This window comes from Ceratotherium simum, chromosome 9 (assembly GCF_057802395.1).
Source record: "Ceratotherium simum simum isolate JZ-2026a chromosome 9, ASM5780239v1, whole genome shotgun sequence".
In the NCBI taxonomy this organism is placed as follows: Eukaryota; Metazoa; Chordata; class Mammalia; order Perissodactyla; family Rhinocerotidae; genus Ceratotherium; species Ceratotherium simum.
The window spans coordinates 39,651,899-39,675,962 of NC_141908.1; the positions used below are offsets into that span (position 1 = coordinate 39,651,899).

The 24,064-nt window shown below is 44.2% G+C and overlaps 1 protein-coding gene across 11 annotated transcripts in view; it reads left to right on the forward strand.

Moving 5' to 3' along the window:
- The window catches only part of PKP4 (plakophilin 4), a 241,542-nt gene extending 229,644 nt beyond the window's left edge, over positions 1 to 11,898 (forward strand). For 8 of the 11 annotated variants that reach the window (XM_087435239.1, XM_087435240.1, XM_087435241.1 and 5 more), the window contains 6 exons: positions 173 to 368; positions 4,420 to 4,504; positions 4,628 to 4,745; positions 7,285 to 7,413; positions 9,040 to 9,113; positions 10,894 to 11,898. In XM_087435239.1, coding sequence (XP_087291365.1) covers positions 173 to 368; positions 4,420 to 4,504; positions 4,628 to 4,745; positions 7,285 to 7,413; positions 9,040 to 9,113; positions 10,894 to 11,142 — 851 coding nt within the window. In that variant the 3' untranslated portion in view covers positions 11,143 to 11,898. The remainder of the gene's footprint in view (positions 1 to 172; positions 369 to 4,419; positions 4,505 to 4,627; positions 4,746 to 7,284; positions 7,414 to 9,039; positions 9,114 to 10,893) is intronic. The other 3 variants (XM_087435242.1, XM_087435243.1, XM_087435244.1) reach the window with 2 other exon arrangements.
- Positions 11,899 to 24,064: the final 12,166 nt, after the last annotated feature.

Here is a 24,064-nt window from a genome sequence, read left to right on the forward strand (position 1 = left end):
GCCACAGTTACATTTGTCATTTTCTTCTTTGCCATGGGTTTTTTTTTTTTCCTGTTATTGTCTCTTTTGAGGTTTTATCTTTAAGAGACTGCACAGTCACAATCTTTCAACAACAGCATAACAAACACCTGGTACCTTCTGAAAATAGAGTGAAATCTTTTGCATTTGGCAGGTAAATATGCCATGCGAGACCTGGTCAACCGGCTTCCCGGCGGCACCGGCCCCAGCGTGCTGTCTGATGAGACCATGGCGGCCATCTGCTGTGCTCTGCACGAGGTCACCAGCAAAAACATGGAGAACGCCAAAGCCCTGGCCGACTCTGGGGGGATAGAAAAGCTGGTGAACATAACCAAGGGCAGAGGAGACAGGCAAGTCTGCTGCAAAGAGACGTGTACACAAGGCTTTTATTCCCGGGATCATCCTGTGATAAGGGCCTTTGTCAAGGATACATTTCCTATTGGAAAGGATTCATTTCTGCGTTTCTTACACGCCTCCAAGCAGTTTCCAGCAGTTAAACCTGGTTTGCTGGGAGAGGCATTTGCGGTCGCATGGCCCCTCCTCTGGTTTTTACTTTATTGTAGCTCCCCACATTCGTTTCTGTCTCTAAGGCCACATTTGGTCGTGCCAACCCCTGGAAGAATCAGAGATGCCACATGAGGAACATCTGGGGGCACCATTTCCCTTGCGCCTTTGGCTCTGCTCCAGGCTCTCAGGCCTGTTCTGCAAGAACATCTTCTTGAATCCTCAGTTCTTGGATCGATTCCTCTGCGGGTGCCCAGAAAGGACTAAAATCACTACTCTGCAGCAGGGCCTGCCGTGTGGCACAGGATGTGCCCTGGGCTTGATCATACATTTCCCTTTGCTTCTGGGTGACACCTAATTGATGAAGCAGCAAAAGTAGGATTAGAGAACCAGTGGCAAAAAATAGAAGGTTTTTTGTCATGGAGCTATAGCAGTGACTAGAAATTTGCCTTTGTATGTGATCAGACAGTCCTTCAGGGAAGTGGGAAGTAGGGCTGCTTGGTGCGTTCACAACCCAACAGGACAGAGTAAATGGCACTGCTCTCCCCACTCTCCACCCCTCCCCTGCTTTTTTCTCCTCCACGGCACTGACCCCCAGATATGGCATTGATGGCTTTCTCTGGCCTCTGTCTCCAGCACTAACAGGGACTTTGCCTTTTGTTCCATGCTCTGTCCTCTGCCTCTAGAACAAAGCCTGGCCCATAATAGGTGCTCAGTAAATATTTAGTAATTGGCTGATTGACAGTGCTAGAACTCACATTATGTCTTGTCTAGTCTTTTAGTTTATGCTTTTGAAGGAATTTCTAAAATAATGTAACAAAGCATATTCTCACCCCCCAGAAACCACACCTGTCAACATTGACCATATTTCCTTTCAGTCCTTTTTTTCTTATGTACCTTTTTTTACTTCATTAGTAATAAATCCACACACTCTTCTTTTTACTTCAAAGGAAATGAAAGGTTACAAATAAAGCTATGGTCCTATTCCACTAACTCCTCTCTTCCCTGCTCCCCTGAGGTAACCATAATCACTTTTGTGCTCTTAAAATTTTGTTAGATAGCCTTCATTTGTGAAAGGCATAGGAAGAAGCTGGAGAAATCCTGAACCAGTGCCAAACTTTTGTATATTAAAAAAATTATTACCCAGTCTAATCTTTTTTTCAAAACAAGAGATTCAGAAAGTCCTGGATCAAATCACGTTGTCTTCTGAATATAAACTTACCTTTCCTTATGATTCATTCACTAAGTATTTATTGCCTACCTGCTGTGTGCTACAGCAGTGAGCAGATCACAGGAGAACCCCCACCCTCAGGTAGCTTACATTCCATGTGTGAGGTAGAGCAGGTACCAGTTGAGTGAGTAACACACAGCCTGTCAGATGGTGCTGAGTGGTGGGGTGAATGATAGGGAAGGTGATAGGGTGGGGGTGGGTGATCACAATTTTAGACAGGTGGTCAGGGAAGGCTTCACAGAGAGAGTGCCTGTTGAACAGAGACCTGGAGGAGGGGAGGGTGGGAGCACTGCAGGTCTCTGAGGAAGACCATTTCAGGCAGAGGGAACAACAAGTGGAAGGGCCCTGAGGTGGAGGAGCACCTTGTGTGTATGGAAGAGAAGCGGGAAGCCAGTGGGGCTGGAACAGAGGGACTCAAAGGGAAAGCAGGAGGAGGGAAAGTACCAGAAGGATAGGACTCTGTGGGTCAGTACCAGAACCCCAAGTAGAGACTAATGGTTGCAGCAGTTGCAACCAGACATGGTTGAAAGGTAGAATCAATAGAATTTGCTGAAGGATTAGATGAGCAGCACAAGAGGCAAATGTCAAGGATGACTCCAAGGTCTTTGACAAAAGAGACCACAGAATAGAATTGGCGCTCACCAACATGGGAAGCCTGCAGGGTGAGCAGGTTTTTAGGGAAGACCAGGAGTTTGATTTGGACATGTTAACGTTTGAGATGTCTGTTTGACATCCACATGGAGTGTCTGGTCAGCAGTAGAATATACTTGCATTGAGTTGAGGAGAGAGGTCCAGGCTAGAAATATAAATTTGGGAGTCATCAGTGTATAAATGGCCTATTTAGAGAAGTGAAATGGGCTGAGATCAATAAGGAAGTAAATGTCGATAGAGAAGAAAAGAGGCTTGAGGGCTGATGTCCCTCATAGTTAGAGGTCAAGGAGATGAGGAGCCAGTAAATGAGCCCAAGAAAGAATAGCCAGAGCATTCAGGAGGAAACCAGGAACATGTGGTGTCTCAGAAGCCACATGAAGGAAGTGTTTCAAAGGTGAGCACGTGTGGTCAGGTAAGATGAGGATTGAGACTTGTCCACCTGAACAATATTGAGATCATAGGTTTAAGAGAAGATGGGATGAGAGAAATTCGAGATGAGAATACATAACTCTTTCAAGGAGTTGTGCTGCAAAGGGGAACAGAGAAACTTGCCTGCTTTTCTCAGTCAGGTTTCTGCTCATAAAATTTGTCTCTAAAAATGCTTCACCTAGCTGTTAGTAGAGAGGTGTATACCTGGTACCTGGCATGCTCCTACTTTGCTGAGCATTGCACAGTAGTCCTTGGAGCCAGGCATGAGGTCTGCCTTTCATGCCTCTGTCCTGGCTGCCTAGCACTTGAAGACGGGGAGATAAGCAACAGCAGCGGTGTCAGGGCCCAGCTGAGAAGGGGATGGCTGTGATGTGTAAAGACCCTGCGAGGCCTTCTTGGGTGTCTGAAATTTCATCTCTGTTCGTTTCTTTAAGGTGTCTCCTTGCTCTGTGTCCATTTTGAGAAATGTAAACTTTAGAAAGGCTTTGAGTGGGTTGGTTTGACCTGGTTCTGCCTTGGCTCAGGAGGATCAGTGAGAAGAGTGAGTCTGGGAGGGAGGTGGGGGTGAAGGTGGATGCAGAAATGCCCCCCTCTGGGAACAGAGATTGTGAAGCCCCTGAATTTGCCCGTACTCTACCCTCACTGAAGCCCTCAGAGTTACTGGCAACCTGTACCCTGTTGTTAGGGGCAAAGCAAGTGCGTCAGCCTGCTCACCTCTCTTCTCTCCCCGCTTCCTGAGAGTTTAATTGGGAAGATGAAGAGTAGAAGAGGAAATCAGATTTTAGACCCTGTGATATCCATTTGAAGTCATGTTTTCAATGCTAAAATGAATTCTGAAGAGAGAGAGGTATTCAGTTATCCTTACAGTTGACTCCCCAGGCACTGGTCCACCCCTGATGTGGGGATCTGAAGGCCTTGGCTGAGCCAGGAAGCCGCACTTCCCGCCTCTTAGCGGCGAGGCCGCTGATTTACAGGAACAGCTCCCGAGGTGAAATGCAGTGACTCACGGTCGGCAGTGCTTCAGCAGAGCACCACTGTTCACCAAAATGTCTGCAGAAAGGGGAAGTAATAGCTGACCGTATTTTCCAGATTGAACATTAGAGCACATGTGTACATTTGTTTACCTAGAAGTATAAATAATAAGGCAGTGATGGTGTTTGTAAGAAGGCCTAATAATGGGGGAGGAGTTTGTATTAAATTAACTTGGCAGGATTGTGTGGTCATGGTCACGTTAATCCCAAAGCCCCAGCAAGGCCAGCCTCTTGGTAGACATGGGGGGAGGCTGGGGACTGACACCTGAAAGGGGCACTCAACTTAGAGATCACAGGCTCATCCCGACCACAGCTTCTTGCTGCAGAGCTGACTGCCCGAGAGCCTCGCTTTGGTCTCTGCCAGCCCAGCCAGCTCTGAACTTGACCAACTCCCAGGTACACCTGATTCCTTGGTGGTGGTTTCTAGCAGCAGCCTCTGTGCCCTCCGGTCCTTGGAGAAATGGCCTCTTGGCACTGGTTTGCAGCCTAAATCTCTTCAAATGGAGCCTGAGGCTGTGCTGCCCACATTCGTTAACATCCTCGCTTTCTCCCTAGATCATCTCTGAAAGTAGTGAAGGCAGCAGCCCAGGTCTTGAATACATTATGGCAATATCGGGACCTCCGGAGCATTTATAAAAAGGTAACTTACAAGAATAGCTCTGGCATAATTAGCATTCATCAGAGCACACATTCGTAATCATTTATTGTAATGAAATGTCATTATTCATTTTGAGAGGTTTCTTTTTCTCTCTTAACTCCACAGGATGGGTGGAATCAGAACCATTTTATTACACCTGTGTCGACGTTAGAGCGAGACCGATTCAAATCACATCCTTCCTTGTCTACCACCAACCAACAGATGTCACCCATCATTCAGTCAGGTCAGTGGGTAAACTCCACTCCTTGGTGAGAACATTTATGTGGCAGAACATTGTTTCCCAACCAGAGAAGATTGAACATAAGCTGATTAAGCCTGTCACCTCCAAACACTGAGGAGGAGAATTTGCTCTTTAAGTCGAACTGGGAATTACATGCTGTTATAAACAGCAAACCCACTTTCCTACTTCCATTTTAAAGGTTTATGTAACTTTATACCAACTGCAGTGCATGAAATCTATCCCAGTGCCCTCCATCCCATTCCCTCCCCCAAGATTCTGCTTTACTAGGTTTGCAAAGGGGCCCAAGAATCTGCATTTAACAAGCTGACCTGATGATGCGGATGCAGGAGAGTGGTGGAACACACTTCGAGAACCAGTAGGTTGTGCCTAAAAACGGCTGCACTACCTGCTTGCTGGCCATAAGTTTGGAATCTCTTCCAAAGTGATTTTTTGAGTTTTTTTTAGTGAAAACTCTTAGAAACAGGGTCCTTTAGACATGATCTTTAGACCCACATCCTGGAAGAGCTAGGATCTCCTCCTGTACCTTCCTCCTTCAGTTAGACCTCCATCCCCTGGCTGCATTCCAGACCCCCAACATCCACAGGCCCTAGAGGTTGGTTTCCAGGAATTCCCTTTGATTTGTAAATTGGGAATCTTGGCAACCACACTGCCTACTTATTGGTGGCCTTTAATATGGTAGGAAGAATATTTTGAGACTCAGACCAAATTTTTTTTTACATGTAAGGACGGAATATTACTACCAAGCCAAGTCAGTCCTGTAAATTTAATTCTTAACTGAATGAAACAGGAAAAATAATAAATATCTTTTTTTATTTGGCTTTAAATTTCCCATTCTGACATATAAATATTATCTGTTATATTCAACTGTGCTACTGCTGGCAGCCTTATTTCTCATGTGGACAAATGTGGCCAAAAAGACTAATATATGACCAGTGGTTCTTGCCACATAATTAGATGTCTCCACTTGTACTAGGAATTTTTAAAAATTATCTGTGGCTACTGCATATGGTGTATATTTATATCTTAGTTTTTAAATTATGAGTTGTTTTCTTCAAAGAGACCTATGCTTGGTTTTTGACATCCTTGCTGAGCTCTCCCGGGTGTCGCCTGAGGCTGTGTTTTATAAAAATGCTCAAAATCCTTTAGGGACTGAGGAATAGGGGTGCCAGGGGAAACAAGAGATTTGGCTGCTTAACAAAAGGCATTATGTACAGGCAAAAGAATGATTTCAGACAGATTAAGACATAGTTACTAAGCAATGAACTTGTTTTGAGGACTTCTTAAATATACACACTGGACAGTGTTGAGAAGCCCCGTCCAAGTTCCTAGGGACCTTTTTGGATTCTGTTCAGAGGTAGGATATAATTCACACTTGTTTCTGCAGTTATTCTGAGGGCTGATCATCCATCCTCAGCACTAGTGTGGTATCAGCTTATGGGCACAACTGATGCCTTGCTGATGTAATTGTGGGAGGCAGGCGGGCATGTTCTCTGTTCTCCTGCCTTCTAGAATGTAAGCAAGGTGAGTAGCACATAAACACTGCCTGTGCATGCTCGCCTTTGTTTAACACCAGTAAGCCCATGTCAGTGAAGTGACTTTTTAGGGAAAAAGTTTCAGTGTCAGTCTTCCTCTGAAAGCATCAGTGCATGCAACCACTGGTGGCAAAGTTTGGGGGCTGTTGCTTTCAAGTGGATCAAGTGAATAAGTGACCACTCTTATTTATAATTAACTTTAATGCAAGCAAAATGATTTTTAGTGAGAAAAAGAAAAAAAACATACAGTGTTTTCCTTCTGTGCAAAAATGTCCCAAAGGAGACCTATGGATAGATATGTTGTTATTCAGTGTTTGGCTCAAGTTGGAATAAAAAATCTTCTGGGCCCTGGTGAAGCCAGGCTTCTCAGCACCGTGAGCTTCTTGATGAGCCAGGCTTACTGAGTTTACATAATTTCCCTGACAGTAGATTACCCTAAAAAGAATTATAAATTTTATGGGCTGGGCACTCTTATTCCAACACATTTAGAGATGCAGATAATTTTGAAATAATTAGAAATCAAAACATGCCATAAAACATCTATGTACTGAAGAGCTGTACATAAAGGATAAGAGATGGGTGCTTTACAAGCAACTGAACTAAGACCATAAAGTAGCAGATGTAACTCTTGCGTGGCTACTAGGTTATTATCACTCCCTCAGCTTCTAAGGCCCGATCAAGTCATTGGGGAGACCTGCATGATCTCTACCTGCGCCTCTAACGGGGCGGCTGCACTTCAGCTCCCCAGGAAGCTTGGGTATTGACCACATTGATGCGCCACTGGCAGGCCTGCAGGCCGCATTCCTACCCCAGGCTGGCTGCTCTTCAACTCACAGCACTTCTAAGAGCTGATTTTTAGTGCCAGCTGCTTGGCACTTCTAATTATTGACCTTTGTTTTTCCAGAGGGGATTTTCCAGAGACACTGACAGTCTGCTTTCTGTTTCTTCTCCTCTTTCTCTCTCCCTCCTTCTTTTGCCTCTCCCTTCAGTTGGCAGCACCTCTTCCTCACCAGCACTGTTAGGAATCAGAGACCCTCGTTCTGAATACGATAGGACCCAGCCACCTATGCAGTATTACAATAGCCAAGGGGATGCCACACATAAAGGCCTGTACCCTGGTAAGACGCCAGTTGGGTGTGTGATCGAGTATCTCGAACAGCCACGTGCTTCCAGGCACTTGGCCAGTGGCTTGGGATGTAGCCCCCGCCTGCGTTGAGATGGTCCCCCAGCAGCAAACATTGTTCCGGTCTCTCTATTTCCTGCTTCGGGGCCGTTGTCTCTCCTGCTTGTTTTACACAGCCCTTTGCTCTTCCCTCCCTGCTTGAGCAGGGTCTCCCTCTGTGTTCCAGGGCATCAGAACCCTGAGCTCGGTGGTGCTCCTCAGGGCCACATCTCCTAGACTGGCTCAAACCTGAGAACGGAGATCAATTTCATTTACATTTTCATGGAAAAAGAATTTGAATGAATGACAAAATGTATAATGTGATTCTCCTGAGTCATTATTTTTTAAGAATAACGAACATAATGTTGCATAGTATTAGTATCTTTAAGTCCTATTCAGAAAGCTGTGCATATAGTTTATTTAAAGGATGCCAACCCAAACGGTTGCCGAGATTTCATATTGTCCCCATTCTCAACTATCGTGCAAATTATAACGACTCTTGATGTTTCAAATAAGGCAGTGTGAGCTACAAAAAAAAATGAGACTCTTTTCTCCAAAAACCTATTTATTAAAAAGAAATAAATAAAAGCTGGTGGGAACTTAACAACTGCTGGGGGAGCAGTCTCAGTTGTGCTGTTGTCTTTGAAATTGTGATTTCACAGGACTGTTTACTAATCCACTATTGTTACTATGGCAATTAATAGCTCAGAAAATTGCAGATGCTACATTTCAAACACCAAGCTCTTTGCAAAGGAAAATCACATACAAACTGAAGTACATTGTTGCTTCAGATTTGGAGCAGCCTGCTTTATTTTAAAGATCGCCTCCTTAGCATGCACGCCCATCTGTATCTTCTTTGCTTGCTTCAATAAACTAATTTGCCTCAAGTGTGTTTCATTTTCCTCATTAAAAAAAATAAAAATCTTTGCTAGCCTTAACAATAATAGAAGGGTAACCAGTGACATCATCGGGAGTCTACTGTGGACTCTTGAAGACAACTGATTACCAGGTTCTTTTGTTTTAGAATGTACTTAAATATAGCAGATGCAAAACTGTGCCTCCATGTGGCCAGAACATGCCTGTGCCTGCTCTTCCCAGGACCTGGGATTTTGAATCAAAGCTGTTCTGAAGGCATGGAGCTTGTTCTAATGTTTCCCTTCCCCATCTGACCCAGTGCTCTAGCTCATAGCCCTGGAAAAGTGATGTTCCTCAGCTCGGGGAGCAAGGCTGCTGTTCAGAGCCAGCCAGGCCAGGGAAATCTTCTCAGGTATGAACAGCTCCCCACAGTGACCAGAGGTTGAGAAAGAACTCCTTTTACATGAGCTATGCCTTGGCATTGCTTTTCAGTGACACACACACATGGCCTATTTTTGCCATAGTCCTTAGCCCCTAATACCCCTGGGGTAAGCAGCAGCCAGACTAGATCCAGGGACCCCAGGCTGCTGACTGTCCGGCCTGTGCTGGCACGGAGGAAGGCAGGCCCCGTCAGGGACAGCACCAGCCCTAATGCAGGGAGCCCACACAGCCTAATGGACCGGAGTAATGAGCACTAGTTTTAATTTCCTAAAATATTTTCTTACAGGCTCCAGCAAACCTTCACCAATTTACATCAGTTCCTATTCCTCACCAGCAAGAGAACAAAATAGACGGCTGCAGGTGAATTTGCAATATCATTTTTACAGAAGGCTGATTAGCAGGGATCAACACAGTAAGGGGTCCGCGCCGGTTGACTTACCAGAGCTGGGCCAACACGGCAGGGGCCGAGGAGCTTTCCCTGGGGATCTTCGCTCCTCAGAAGCTCATCCGTGGTTTAAGCAAATCACTTCCACAGTAGCCTCATGTCCTTGAATATCCAAATCGGTGCTGCTGAGACCACCATGCCACTGATGGGAACCAGCTGAGAAGTCTTTAACTCCTATTCTTTGCCCAACGATTTCCTTTTCCCACTCTTTTTTTTTTTTTTTTTTTTCCTGTTAATCTTTGATATCTCTTCCATCCTCTGGGTGGGGAAAGGTTGGTAAGCACACTTCATTCTCTCGTCTCATTATTCTCTTTTTGTACACCTCATTCTCCATCTTCACGACTGCCTCCCCATCCAAGCCTCCATGGTTTGAGAACACTTGAGTCCATGGCCGGGTCTCCATTAGTCTCAGAGGTCAAAGTGGACTCAGCCCTGCTGGGGTGGACCCCACTCTCTGTCAGCCTGGGGACTATTGTTTGTAACATTCAATCTCTGCTTTCATGGGGGGCCTAAAATTCGTTTCGGTCATTCCTGATGCTGTATTTACAGGGGTCATCTGATCTCTCCTCTTACCTTCCAATAACACATGAGCAACTGGGGTTTCCCAAAGAAGCCTGTATCCTGTCCTTCACATAAGGATGCTCTAAGACTTCCTTCCATTTCATCATCCTTTCTCTGTAGATGGAAGAAAAAGAACTTCCCAAGTTACTCATAATTTTTGCTGTGGTGTTTTGGTCAGGAGAAATAGCCTCAGAATCATAACTCTAACTTAAATTAAAAAGAGAATTCAGCTCTGAAATCCTTATAATGTCAGAATGCATTTAGTTCCAGAACATGATGTTGATAACTATGTGATAAATTGGTAAGATCTTACTAAGTGGGGGGATTTGGGCATGATCAAGAGGAAAGACAGACATAAGAACCATGACAATTTTCCTCCAAACATATTTGAAGAAATTAATGTGAGGTGAGAGATAAGACAACACAAAAGGAAATGGGGCAGGGTGCCCTGTGTGGATGCCCACATGTGTTTCACCTTGCTTCCTTACAGATGGATTTATTAGCCCTGGCTTGGGGAAGTCTTTTCCTTAGCATTGTATTTTCTCACGTGTCTCTTCTAATTTTGTTACTCTCCTGCCTGGAGATTGCTTATTCCTTTAATAGTACAGCAGGGTTTCCAAAGTGTAACTCTTGTTCACCAAACCACATATTTCTTTTAAAATTGAGAGATGGATTCAATCTTTATCTCTAAGGTAAATGTTTTTAAAGATGGTTCTGCAGTTATACAACTATCCAAAGCCAAAAATCCAACCTCCGACTAAATTCATCATGTGCTAATGGTTCCCTGGTGTCAAAGCAAAAATCAAAGCCATTGTTTCATTGGGCATGCCCAGGGAGCAGGACCCTCCACAGCAGAGCACAGAACTGGGCCTCAAGTAAGGAGGGAGATAGCCAAGGGTTATCTTGGGCTCTCCTGAGGCACTGACTTCTAGAGGCCTTAAGATAGGACTTGAGCAAACTCTGCCAGCCCACCTGCAAATGTAGTTTAAAATCCTTACAGAAACAACTTTGAGCCATAAGTTCACAAATATTGAGTACTGCTTTAAAAATATGAAGGAAGCCCACATTAATTTTCCTTAAACATGTATTTCCAAAAATTGCTTTGATTTATTTGCTTTTTCATTTTGTCAACAGCATCAACAGCTGTATTATAGTCAAGATGACTCCAACAGAAAGAACTTTGATGCATACAGATTGTATTTGCAGTCTCCTCATAGCTATGAAGATCCTTATTTTGATGACCGAGTTCACTTTCCAGCTTCTACTGATTATTCAACACAGTATGGACTGAAATCGACCACAAATTATGTAGACTTTTATTCCACTAAACGACCTTCTTATAGAGCAGAACAGTATCCAGGGTCCCCAGACTCATGGGTGTAGCATCAAGATGCTCCGTCAAGGAACTCTTTCTTTCTAACCTTGTTTGGATTGAGATGAAAAGTCCGCCTTGCTGATTTGCTGATGAAATGTGAAAGTGAAATGGAAGGAACGAGTGAAGAGCATATTTTTTTCTTTTTTTGAGGAATTTTCAGGGAAGTGAGGAAACCTTTGGGAGAGAGGACTTTCTAAGCTCTATTTAGGTGTAGATCTAATTACTTGTAGATTCTGTAGTCTGGTGAAGGTGTGGGCGATGTGATGAGAGGTTTGAGAAATGGGTGTAATGAGATGGGGTATGTGTAGGTCAAATCAAATTAAAGATGATTTTTTTAATGTGAATAAAGTTATGTTCTGATAGTTTGTACAGAAAAAAATAAAATGGATGCCCTTCATGTTTTATTGCTATTACTAAATGTCAAGATTGTATGCTATTATGTCTTGTAAATTGCTTTTGTTGGTGTAAATATGGAAATGCCACATTGGTTAAGTGCCATCATTTGTAATGCAGTGTGTCATTTGAAAAGAGATTTGAAGACTCTGACAGCTTAAAAAACAAATGGGAAACCCAAGGAATTGTTAGCAATTAAAAATAAACTACAACATCTTTTGTTTGCAAAACGAATAGTGTACCTTTGAAGCACAAAGTCCAGTCTGGTATAGCAGCGCCATGCCCATTCCCTGCCTCTTTCATAGGACACTTCACTGCCATTTTCTATGCACATGAAAGAAAAATAAATGTGGAAATTTCATCCTTGGAAATTTGTTCCCTGTTCTTTTTTCATTTTCTGTGTGTAATACAGAAAAGCAGATTTAATAAATGCAAATCCAATGGTGTGCTGGAAACAGCTTAAATATAGCCAACTATTTTGGACTTTTCCTAGTTTTATACAGTTAATACACTTGGTGAGATAGACCATACCGAAGAATGAAGCTATGAACTTTCCTCCTCTTTACCTTAGTGTTTTTATTTCTTGGGATCTGTTTTTTTGTTTGTTTGTTTGTTTTGAGGAAGATTGGCCCTGAGCTAACATCTGTTGCCAATTATCCTCCTTTTTTAATTTTTTCTCCCCAAAGCCCCAAAAGGTAGTTGCATGTCGTAGTTGTACATCTTCTAGTTGCTCTTTGTGGGACGCCACCTCAGCATGGCTTGATGAGCAGTGCATAGGTCTGCACCCAGGATCCGAATTGGCGAACCCCAGGCCGCTGAAGCAGAGCATGGACACTTAACCACTATCCCACCAGGCCGGCCCCATCTTGGGATCTGTTTTGAATCTAATGCACATTGGTGTTTTTTTCTGTTTTTTTCTCAGACCGCTGAATATATATAACACCACTTTTCACCTAAGAGAAATTACATCTGGCAGCCTGGCGCTAACTAAATTGACAAAGACTCCTTTTGGCATCATTTTTAAGAACTCAATAACTGCATAAGAACAGTGGCTGGGCACTTATTCGTTGGCACCAATGTAGTAAACCAAAACAAATTCTAAATAAGTATTTTGCTGGGTAATTCCATGAGACACAATACTTCCTGTCTTAGAGACAGGGTGGGGGAAGCCACACATACATGGTAGGCAGGGGTGCCAATAACATTGAGCAGCGTTACTTGTAAGCTTTCTCCATCTGTGGAGACAAGGGGCACCAGCCCCAGGAGGCCCCAAGTCCAAGGCTTTCCCAAGTCTCGCAGTTTCCACCCTAGATCTTATGTGGGAAACAACCCATATGGCAAGTCAAACCCAGGGGTGTTGGCTTAGCTCAGTATATCCTGCAAACGTGATACAAATCATAGATGAAAACGTGTGTGCTTGTATTGGTGGGTATATGGAAAGAGACCAAGAGAAAAGTGCTTTCCCTTGGTGAACAGTCTGCAGCCCAAGATTAGGATCCAAAGTGAAGTGGGAATCCGAGTATAAGCAGGGAGATTCCAAAAGTCTGCCAATAGGGGCCTTTCTGATGTGCAGGCTTTCTGAACAGATACCTGAGACAGCACCCACAGTCAGACTGCCCAGCTGCCCCGGCCTCCCGGCCCTGGCAGAGCTTAGGAAACTCCTCTAGACACCAGAGGCTGCTGGATTTCCCCAAGAAACTGGCATCAGGCCTTTTGAGAGGTCTGGTATCCATTTGAACTTTGAATCACTGACTTCCCTGAACCTGATTATTTTTGTGTCTGGGTTAAAGGCCCTCCCTGGAGGAGTCAGGAATACAAGGGAACCTGCAGCTGGCCTGAGCTGATTGACAGTAACTGACTGTTGCTTTTAGTGACTTCATTAGTCTTTAGGGTAACTTAGTGGACCCAGGTCCCCCACTCTGACAGGCAGCATTTCAAAACTGAGCCAAATTTTGGAAAAAAACTCACTTGGGCCTCCAGCCAGACCTCCTAATGGGGCCAGAAAGAGGCCTGTGGGTGAGGATTGGACAGAAGATCACGTGCCCTGTAAGGCTCTTCCCTGGTGACTGGAGAAAAGAAACTGCAGACAGAGGCTGAAAGATATAAAACTGTGTCATTTTTCAAAAAGCTGAGCCCACTATCCCTCCAAAGTATAGGAATAAAGAAGCTCTGCAAGAACAAAGCTGACTTTCTGTGGCTACCCTAGTGTTACCAAGTAGCATGCAGAATTCAGCCCTCAGGAAAAGGTCTGTGGTTCTGCTCAGCACACTTTCCCCCTGACTGCACCTTAGAATCACCTGGGCAGCTTTCATAACTAGGAGGGCCCCACCCCTGACCAATCAAAACCACAGGAGGTGGGGCTCTAGGCATCAGTATTCTTTTTTTTTTTTTTGGTGAGGAAGATTGTTGTTGAGCTAACATCTGTGCCCATCTTCCTCTATTTTGTATGTAGGATGCTGCCACAGCATGGCTTAATGAGCAGTGTGTAGGTCCACGCCCGGGATCTGAACCCGTTAACCCTGAGCCACCGAAGTGGAGTGCACAAACTTAAGTAGTATGCCACCGGGCCGGCCCCTAGACATCAGTATTCTTGAAAAGCAACCTGAGTGATTGCCATGTGCAATCAGGGTGAGAGCCACATGGCCCACACACCATTCCCGTCACTACTTGCCTGCCCTGTGACCTGAAAATTTAGTGGTTGGAGTTTGCCTGGAAGAGTGGTAGAGATTTGGAATGTTATAATTGAAATCTTAAACTTGGAATGTCAGAGGTGAAGTTTCTCTTCTTGCTGGAGTATATATCTTTTGCCTGTGCATACTTGCTTAAAGTTATGTCCTTTGAGGCCATGGACGTTTCTTGAGTATCAGAAATGCTGACCTCATAGACCCATTAATTAATCCTTGTCCAATATTTGTTTGTCCACATGGTTACCAATTCCTGCAGTGAAATACCAACAGTTCACTTTATGGAGCACTCACTATGTGCTATGAGTTATCACATACATTATCATTTATCTTCCACAGTGAATGTATGAAATCTGTACTAATATCACATTTTACAGATCCTGAAGCAAACTTGGAGAGTAACTTGCTAAAGATGACATAGCGAATAAGTGGCCAAGGTAAGGTTAGTTAACACTACAGTCTATCTTAACTATGATGCCAGTGTTTTTAAAATTCAGTAGTTTAAATTATAACTGAACCATCATTTACTGAAACTTTTTCATCATTGTCTTTAATTTGCCAAAGGAAACTATCACTACTCTAAAATAAAACCTATCGTCACTTGCCATAAGTAAAAGATAACCATAAAAATGGACATTTAACTAATAAACATACAAATGTCCATGTACCACCAAAATTCATTGTCTACCACCACTGGTGTTACATAAACCTCATTTGCGGAAACTTGGGTCCCAATCATTCTAATGTGTATGATGATTTAGGTTGGGCTAAGAACTCCCTTTAAAAGAACTTGTGAGCCATGTCTATGAACATAAGCCATTTAAAACAAAATCTGCCACTAGGTGACCCTCTGGTTTTAAAGGTATCATTCAGTGATACCTTTAGAGGAACAGGATCGAAATCCATTGGACGATGGTTTTATTTCCACGTCAAAACAGATTATAAGGAAAAAATATTTGTCAACTTGACCATTGCTATTCACTTATTAGATTTTTAAAAAACTATTTATAACAGCATTATTCATAATAGCCAAAAACTGGAAACAATCCAAATCTCCAACAGGAGAATGGATCAACAAATTGTGGTATATTCACTTAATGGAATATCAGTCAGCAATAAAAAAGAATGAGCCACAGATACAATAACAGATGATTCTATTTCAAGGCAGAAATCATCTATGGTGATAAAAATCAGAACCATTGTTGCCTATGGGGGTGGGTATTGACTAGGGAACTTTTTGAGATGTTGGAAATGTTCTATATCTTAATTGGGGTGCTTCTTACACAGGTGTATACTGTGGGAGATCAAAATTTGGCCACCCTGAAATATATCTCTTTACCTTGATTGTTTTCTCTGAAGGACATTTGACCTCCCTCACTAACTGCCTAAAGAATTTGACATGGTGGCTCCTTCCTGGAACAGATCTTCTATCATGATGGCTATAAAGATAATGTAGGATAGAGGTTACAATAGCAAAGGCACCAAGCCTCTTTTATCAAAAACTCTGTCTCTCCCTGACCACATTATCTATAGATGACCCCAAAAAGAATTGTCCTCCTGCCCTCTGAAGTCCCAGGCCACTACCCACCCCCAACACGCTCCTCGCCTTTAGCTGCAATACTTAAGCAAGCAGCTTAGACAGAGGGACGAGTTGCTCATTTCTGAGTTTCTCCCATGTATACATGTTATTAAACTTGGTATTATTTTCTCCTGCTAACCTGTCTTGTTAATTATTTGGCCAGCCATAAGAACCTTAAGGGAAAGGGCAGAGGGAGATTCTCCCTCTTCCCCCGACAATACATTTATCAAAAGTCATCAAAATGTACACATAAGACCTGTGCATTTCACCATATGTAAAATTTACTCCAATAAAAAAATTAACACTTACTTCAAAAGGCACTAAAGAAATATGTGATGACATTGTCTGAGACTTAGTTTTATGACCTAAAATCAAAGTTATGATTTCTAGTCTCCCCTAAGTTGAGAAAAATCCAATTTATATATTTCAAACCTTACAAACATCCACTTTTACAGTGGTTCCTCAAACAAAATATTTTAGCACAAAATTCTTTGTAGTTATATACACAAGTCTATTTAAAAGCTGACAGCTTACCAAAGTTAAATTTAAGCAGAATTCAAGAAAATATATATTTGAAAAGCACTATATGGAACTGTCCTTATGAATGAGCTGTGATTACACAGATTTATGAGTGTGTTGACAAGAAAGTAAGTTGAGAAGTAAAACTCAGGCTCATGTTTAAACCTGTTGCCAAGAGAGAAGTGTGTTGCCCCTTTTACCTAATGATCCAAAGAGATGTGTAAATAAACCCTCACCCACCTCAGTGCTACCCAAGCTACAGGGAAGGGGTGTGGGAGAGGAGCCCTTTCAGCAAAGTACCAGAGAGGTGTTAGCAGGAAAACAAACAGGTCGGTGAAATCAGAGGCAGAGCAGCTAATAGGATTTTTTAACTCTACAAATGCAGGTCAGACTTTGAATGCAAAGAGGATCTTTGCTGTAGGTCAAGGAAATCCTTGCAGGAGAGGAAACAAACCATCTTACTCTTAATTAGTGTGCAACTGGGGAGAGAGCTGCAAGAGAGCAAAGGATGCAAACCATGTTTGGAATCCCACAGGGCAGTTTCCAGCCTGATGGACAGCTGCCCTTTGCTGGCCTGTGCCAGGGACTGAGCTGGGCCTCAGAGACCAGGTGCAGCAAGGCGCTGCCACCCGTACAGAGCAATGCTTCTCAGCTGGTACTTCTCAGTTCTGCCCCACTTGAGATCTTGACTTTTGTCTCCAGCCTTACCTTTGTGACAGCAGTTTCCTGTTATTCATTCACGTGATGGCTTGACTTGATTCCCTGTATTTATGAATGCACTTATTCAGGACAATCCTTCAAGGCTGCAGACACAAAAAGGAAATTATTAGCAAGCAAATTATGACTTGAATTGTATCTGTTTTAGTGCCTTTCCCTGTTTTTATGTCAGCAGCTTCGCTGGAAGCAGCTGGCATGTCCTCTAAGTGGCTGTTTGTGCCTATTGCTGTTGCCTAATTCTAACTCAAAATCACTAAAAAGCATTTTGTGCTGTCGTAATCGTTTGCATCAGCCATAACTAGCTCTTTCATTATTAAAACCCCATCCAACGGTTGGGGGAATTTTGATAAAGACTTCGTATTTCAGTGGGCTATTTCACCCACCATTCACGTCCCAGTCATTCCAGAGCTGACCAACGCATTATTTTGTAAAATAAAATTAAACACAACTTGTGCTGGGTCAAAGGCGTAATTCCAAAATCAGTGGGAAAATATCCAAATCTTCCTTCAGAAAACTCTTGTAACTGTTCATTTGTTCCCCAAAAGGCAACACCCCTGAAATTTGCCTTTATTGGCTGGCAATGAAATGTAATGTGTTGGCTCCAACACCTTAATGAGCTGCCATCCACTGAGTGCTAATCTAATAAAATGATTTCAGGGAGGATGACGCCCCTCTAGGGTCTCTCTTCAAGGGTTCTTCAGAGTCACTGGCTGTCCTAGCCCAATCCTAAGAAGCTCTCCTTCCTTCCCGGGTGTGAGAATGAGTACAGTGAGGTGTGCCCAGCTTCCTGGGGACTGGATTCAATCCAGATGGGCTGCAGGTTGGAAATGACCATTATAGGAGGGGATCTGGCCATTACAGAAATGATTGTGCTATGAGGAATGCATTTCAAGCCTTTACAAAAATATTTTGTGAAGACAAAAAAGGAAGCACATTCGATAGCTGAATGATTAAAATATTTGCATGTCCACCAACATCAGTGCAATCATGGCTGGCCTCAGTGAACAGAAGTCCCCTTGTCTCTAAACTGTGATCAAAAGGTAATGGCGTGTTTATTCATTTTGCAAATAATTAGGTTCCTCTTTTTTCATTTTTATCACATGTATCCTACTTTTTAATTGCTTCTTTGATAATTAACACTTCTATGGAGAAAAGCTATCATAGGAAAGGTGAGGTGGTATTGAAACTCATCAAGCCTGTCACTATATAACATCTTAATTGGAAAGAAGCTGGTCCAACACCACCTGGAGCTACTAATATTGTCCTCCAAGGCCACATCACTGAGTTATGGTAGTGATGTATCATCACTGAAGGAATTGTGTTTGGCTGATAATAACAGTCCCCCAAAGCTGTGACTTCAATAAGATGAGCTATAGAAAGTTTTGTTTTGTTCTCTCTCTCACGTATTGAAACGAACAGAGAAAGACAGACAGTGCTAGTATGGTGGTTCCACAATGTCCTCACAGACCCAGGCTCCATCCTGATCTCTAGGCATGACCCTCATCCTCATGGCTTCCTGGCTGAATGCTGGAGCTCTAGCCATCACATTCTCATTCCTCAACAAACAGAAAGGAGTTGGGAACATTGAAACTTCCAGTTGAGTGAACCTCTCAAAAGAGCTTTCCTAGAATCCTCACCCATATATCTCATTGGAAAAGTAGTTTTTGGCTGGGCCCTTTGCCACCTCTGCTTATGTAGGGGATCTGTTAGAAAAGAAAATGAGGAGATGGATAAGGGGAAGGCACCATCAGTCTCTGCCCAGTATACAGGTGATGCTATGAGGTGATCCCTGCACTTGCATTACTTCCGTTCCTATGAACGTAGGCTCCAAGCCAGAGACCTGTATTGTATTAATTCCATGCTTAGGCAAAGCCATAATATCTATCCCTCCCCAGACATAAAAGAAAACCAAAGCTGGGTGAAATTTCTTAAGCTCAGTTTGTTCTAGGGGCAAGACTTCCCAGCAGGTCAGTTTCAATTTATTGCTCCATCTGGTAGCTTAGAGGTCAACCACGGAAAGCCAGTTTCCATCAGCAATCTGTAGTCAGAAACCCCACCCTCCTGGTGGCTTCCAGTCTCTGAGGGACAGAGCCATAGGATCCACAGAAGCATCTCAGGAGCCAAAGAGAGAGACTCTGGGCCCCCTCTCCCCATTGCACCAAGAGCAGCCCACCATGAGCAGCTCTGTATATCACATGTCCACGTAAGATTATTTTAGCAAAGTTTCTACAAACAAAAGTAATGATAGCCATTGTATGGCCAATGACTGACCATGTGAGCAGCTCTCTGGAGACCTATGGCTCTGTATGCTCCTGCTGACAAGCCTGGTGGAGTCGCAGCAGCGGCAGCCTCCCTCAGCCACCAAGGCGAGAGTCACTTCAACTCACCACGCGTCTGTGGGGCATCCCCCTACAATGTCTTAGGTACTGAGGGGAAACCTGGAGGCTGAGGAGGCTGCCGTCACCCCAAGAACTTGCAGCACCCTTGAACCCATCAGAGCAGGCAGTGGCCATCAAGTCTGGGTTCAGCTGTCAAGGAAAGCCTCATAGAACAAGAGGGACTCAGCTAAACTTCACGTTAATTCTAAGCAAAGTCACCAGGAAACAAAGGACAATGGCAGGGGGCTAAAGAGAAAACCAGTTGAACCCAAGCATGGGAGGGAGGTTAAGAGAAAGAAGCAGAAAGAAGCAACAGCGATTTTCTCTTAACTGTTTTGGGTGAAGACGAGCCTCCTAATAATAACCCTTTGCTAAGTGTTTACTAGGAAATTAAATGTCAAGGACTGTGCTAAGTTCCTTACCCACATTATCGCATTTAATCTTCACAACAGTCCTAAGACAGAGTACAAGAGAAGAGAAAATTGTCCTCAGAAATGGAGAGTAAGTGGCCCAAGTTCACATCAACCAGAGATTGTAACCTGGATCTATTGGATTCCAGAGCCCCCATTAGCCTTTCCAGTCTCCCTGAGGAAGCAGAATGGCAGTCACCTCCAGGCTTCACATAATCTATGTTTATGCTAAAGTCAGCCCATGTGACAACCCCCCTCCCAGCCAGGAATCCCCCTCCAGCTTCCTACTATCTTCCCTGCCAAATTAGGCTTCAAGAATGCAAACTAGTTTTAATGTTTGCCTTAGCAACGATAACTAGGAAAATACCTTATTGGCTCAGATCAAAGCTGATGTTTTTAAAAAGAAAATTATAAAGTGGCCTGGTCACAAACTATGCTCTGAGTCCCAACAGATCTGCAGCAAAAGACCTCACTGAATCAAATGAACCTAAGAGAGGACCTTCCTAGGTGGGGCCAGCCCACTGCCACCAACTCAGCCTGAAGGAGCAATTCAACGGAAAATGTTTAAGGCCTGGGCAGGAGGAGGGGACGAGGGGCTGGGCAGTTCAGCCTGGGAAAGGGCTAGCAGCCTCAAAAGGAGAGAAGGGGATCCAGCCCAGTGGTGTAGTGCTTGGGTTCGTGCGCTCCCTTGGTGGCCCTGGATTTGTGAGTTGAGATCCTGGGCACGGATCTACACACCACTTATAAACTATGCTGTGGCAGGTGTCCCACATATAAAGTAGAGGAAGATGGGCACGGATGTTAGCCCAGGCCCAATCTTCCTCAGCAAAAAGAGGAGGATTGGCAGCAGATGTTAGCTCAGGGCTAATCTTCCTTACTGAAAAAAAAGAGAGAAGGGCCCTATCCACTGCCCTAGCTTTTGTAGAGAAAGACCATTCCCAACCAAGGGCTCACTCACAGCCCTGCAAGTCTATAAAAAGGGAACTATGGACATTCTGGAAGATACTCAAAGAAACCTTTTACCTTTCTCTTTGCTCTTCACTCTTTACGCCTCACTCCTCTTCAAGGGCAGAGGAGGGACCATCTGATGAGACTAGGAAAAATGAAGGTGAGCTCAGGGAGCCCAGCCACTCGCTCAGGGTGAGAGCCAGAGAGGGAGGAGGGAGGAGGGATCTCCAGGCTGGCTTCCCGCTCAGGGAGGCCTGACGTCCTGGTTGGGTGAGTTCAGTTCACCCAGGTAGCTATAGAAGCCTTTTTGCTCTGGTTCAAGCTATAGGCCCCTTTTCACAAATGGGAAGGCTGATATATGTTTTAATACACATAACCCCTGTGCGTATTCCTCCATGGTTCTGACCTCAGAGAAGTATGTCTGGCACATCTGAACCTGCGGACTGCCTCCATTACACAGAGACCAAACTGAATCTTGAGATGTAAAACAGGCTCCCCTTCCTGGGAATAGATAAGAAAGTTTGTCTTCACTGCCTGGGGCTAACATACACGGAGGGCAGAAGTCCCGCCTTCTTAACCTGAGCAAGCATCCAAAGCCCCAGGAACAAAGCTTCCGGTAAACATTTTGTGGAGAACATGGCTGAACCTGAGGTTGAAGCTGGATTTCCGGCTCCTCCCTTCCCATCCCCACATGGAACTTAAGACAGTCAGATCATACTGCAGGTCTGAGTTGACCCACCCACCCCAGAGAGGCATGAATGGAGGGCTTCTCGGCAGGGGTGGACCATCTCAGTGGGCTTACGCATGGGAACAAAACACAAGAGGGTGGGCCACCCCCTTAGTCCAGTGCCCCACTCCGGGTGAAACGTGGCACAAGAAATAATAGTGCCACAATATTCATGCTGTGTCTCAGGCACGGAACAAAGCTCTTCAAGTGGATTATCTCACCGGGAGGTTGTGAGGAACGTGCCACTGTCTACTCTATTTTACAGATGAGGAAGCCCAGTAGAGGGAGGTTAAGAAACTCGTCCCAAGTGACAGCGGCAAAGTGTCTGCTTCCAGAGCCACCACCCTCAATGAGTATTAAGCTCTCACCTCTCAGATCAGCAACTGCCCCTCTGCTGGGGAGGGCTGGAAAGGATGGGTTGGCGGTCTAGTCTGCAGCCATGTTGCTCTGGGAGTGAGCATGGACACATCCCTTCCTTTATGGGCGAAGGCGGAATCTCCCTTCCAGCTTCCTGACCTGGGACTGGGTGGGTAAGGCAGGTCAGACCTGCCCTGGGCTTCCCATCTCTGACTGTGTCACTGCTCCCCCTCCTGGGGGCTCTGCTCTCCCCTCCCTAGTTCATGGGGAACCCAGGCTCCTCACGAGTTCTAGAAAGCCGCCATTTCTGCTTCTCCCCCAGGCCAGCCTGGGCTTCCAAATCATCTCTCTATTCCCCCTGCCTCATTATTCACCTCGGGTTGGGGTGAATGCTTCCCAGCCCATGCCACCCCAACCAAACCCACATCTACACACCTCAGAGTAAGTGTGCAGCCAGCCCTAACTTCCCTCGTTGGAGCAAGCAAGTGGATTTCAGGGTACTATGCAGCTTTTAGCACTCAGGAGACCACTTCATGCTTTTGCTGAGAAAAGCAGGTTCTCATGTTCCTTGGAAGATTAGTTCTACAAGTTGTCCCTAAGAAGAGTTTTATGGTCAGGTAAGTCTGGAAAATGCATCATAGTGTGTCTTTCTTAGAGATTCACAGTATCTTGAATGCTCATATTGAAAGCTCTGTGACTTGCAGTAAATACTGGATTCAGAAGTCTAGTATTTCTCAAGTTTATTAGACCCAAGAACCTTTTCTTTGGGGGAATGGATGGGCACCTCTTTTAGAAACAGTGTTCAGCAGAACTCCCTTTGTGCAATATGACAATAGATAAAAGTTATTTTTCCTCTCTCATAGGTGAAGGTCCTTTTTTCCTTACACAGTCTATACTTTTATAACTAAAATATATCTTCTCAGACTGTAAGGTGCCCTTAGATTCAAGGTAGCCTAATTAAAGTCTGGACCCATTTATTTATTCTGTAGCGGTAGGAAGTAGGCATATAATGGGACCCAGAGGCGCTGATGCTAAGGATGCAGGAGTATTCCGTACCCTCAATAACTTCAGTAGTTCTCAAACTTTTTGGTGTCAGGACTCCTTCATGTTCTTAAAAAATACTGAGAACTCTGGAGAACTTTTGTTTATGTGGGTTATATCTATTCGTATTTACAATATTAGAAATTAAAACTCAGAAATTTTTAAATATTTTAATAATTCATTAAAAAATAAACCCATTACATGCTAACATAAATTACACATTTTAGGAAACATGCTATCATTTTCCAAAACAAAAAAATGTCAGAATGGAATTGTTTTACAGTTTTGAAACTCTATTTAATGTCTGGCTTAATAGAAGACAGCTGGATTCTCATACTTGCTTCTACGTGCAGCCTGTTGTGACATCACACATCATGTGGTCTTCATAATGTGCCACTGTACACTGGTAAGAGAATAAGAGTGAAAAGGGAAAATGACATATGAGTATTATCATGATAATAATTTTGACCTGAAAGGGTCTCTAGGACCCCAGGGTCCCTGGACCACACTGGAAGAACCACTGCTTCGGATGATCTACCCAGTTCTTTCTTACTTTGCATACACCTGAGAGGGGTGGAGGGATGGGTGCATCTCCCTGCTCATTAACATGTCCATGACCAGAAGGATCCACCTAAGGGAGCCCTGGTCCTCAGGGGGCAGGTCCAACTAGAGGTCAGTCCCAGCTGTCAATCAGTATGGCCCAGCCTGGCTGACCCTCGTTCCTCTCCCCAGACCACTGCTTCTCATCATGGTTACTGGAGTCCAGTGGGGTAGGGGTCAGTTTGCATGTTCTTGACTCAGAGGTTTTTAAAGAGCTTTGATGTATAGAATTTCATTAAAGCCTTAAGGGCCCCAAGGCAGCCATTGTCCAAACACAGATATTGCCTTCATTTGTAAGCTGCCTAATTCCTGCAAAAATGGATTTAAGCTTTATCTATAATCCATGCCCTGTTCTCCTGCAGGGTTTGAGTGGGCCCAGGATATGCGTGAGCCAAGAAGAGCTACCTTTTATTCTTCTTCACACCCAGGAGGAGGATGAAACCGTGTTTCATCTTGGCCCTGGGGAGATTTGAAGCCCAGACACAAAGGGGAACAGAGGAAAAGAAAGACACCAGCTCTGATAGATGTGAGCACAAAGGTGCTGTGCTTTCTCCATGCAGGACCCACCTCCCTTGGG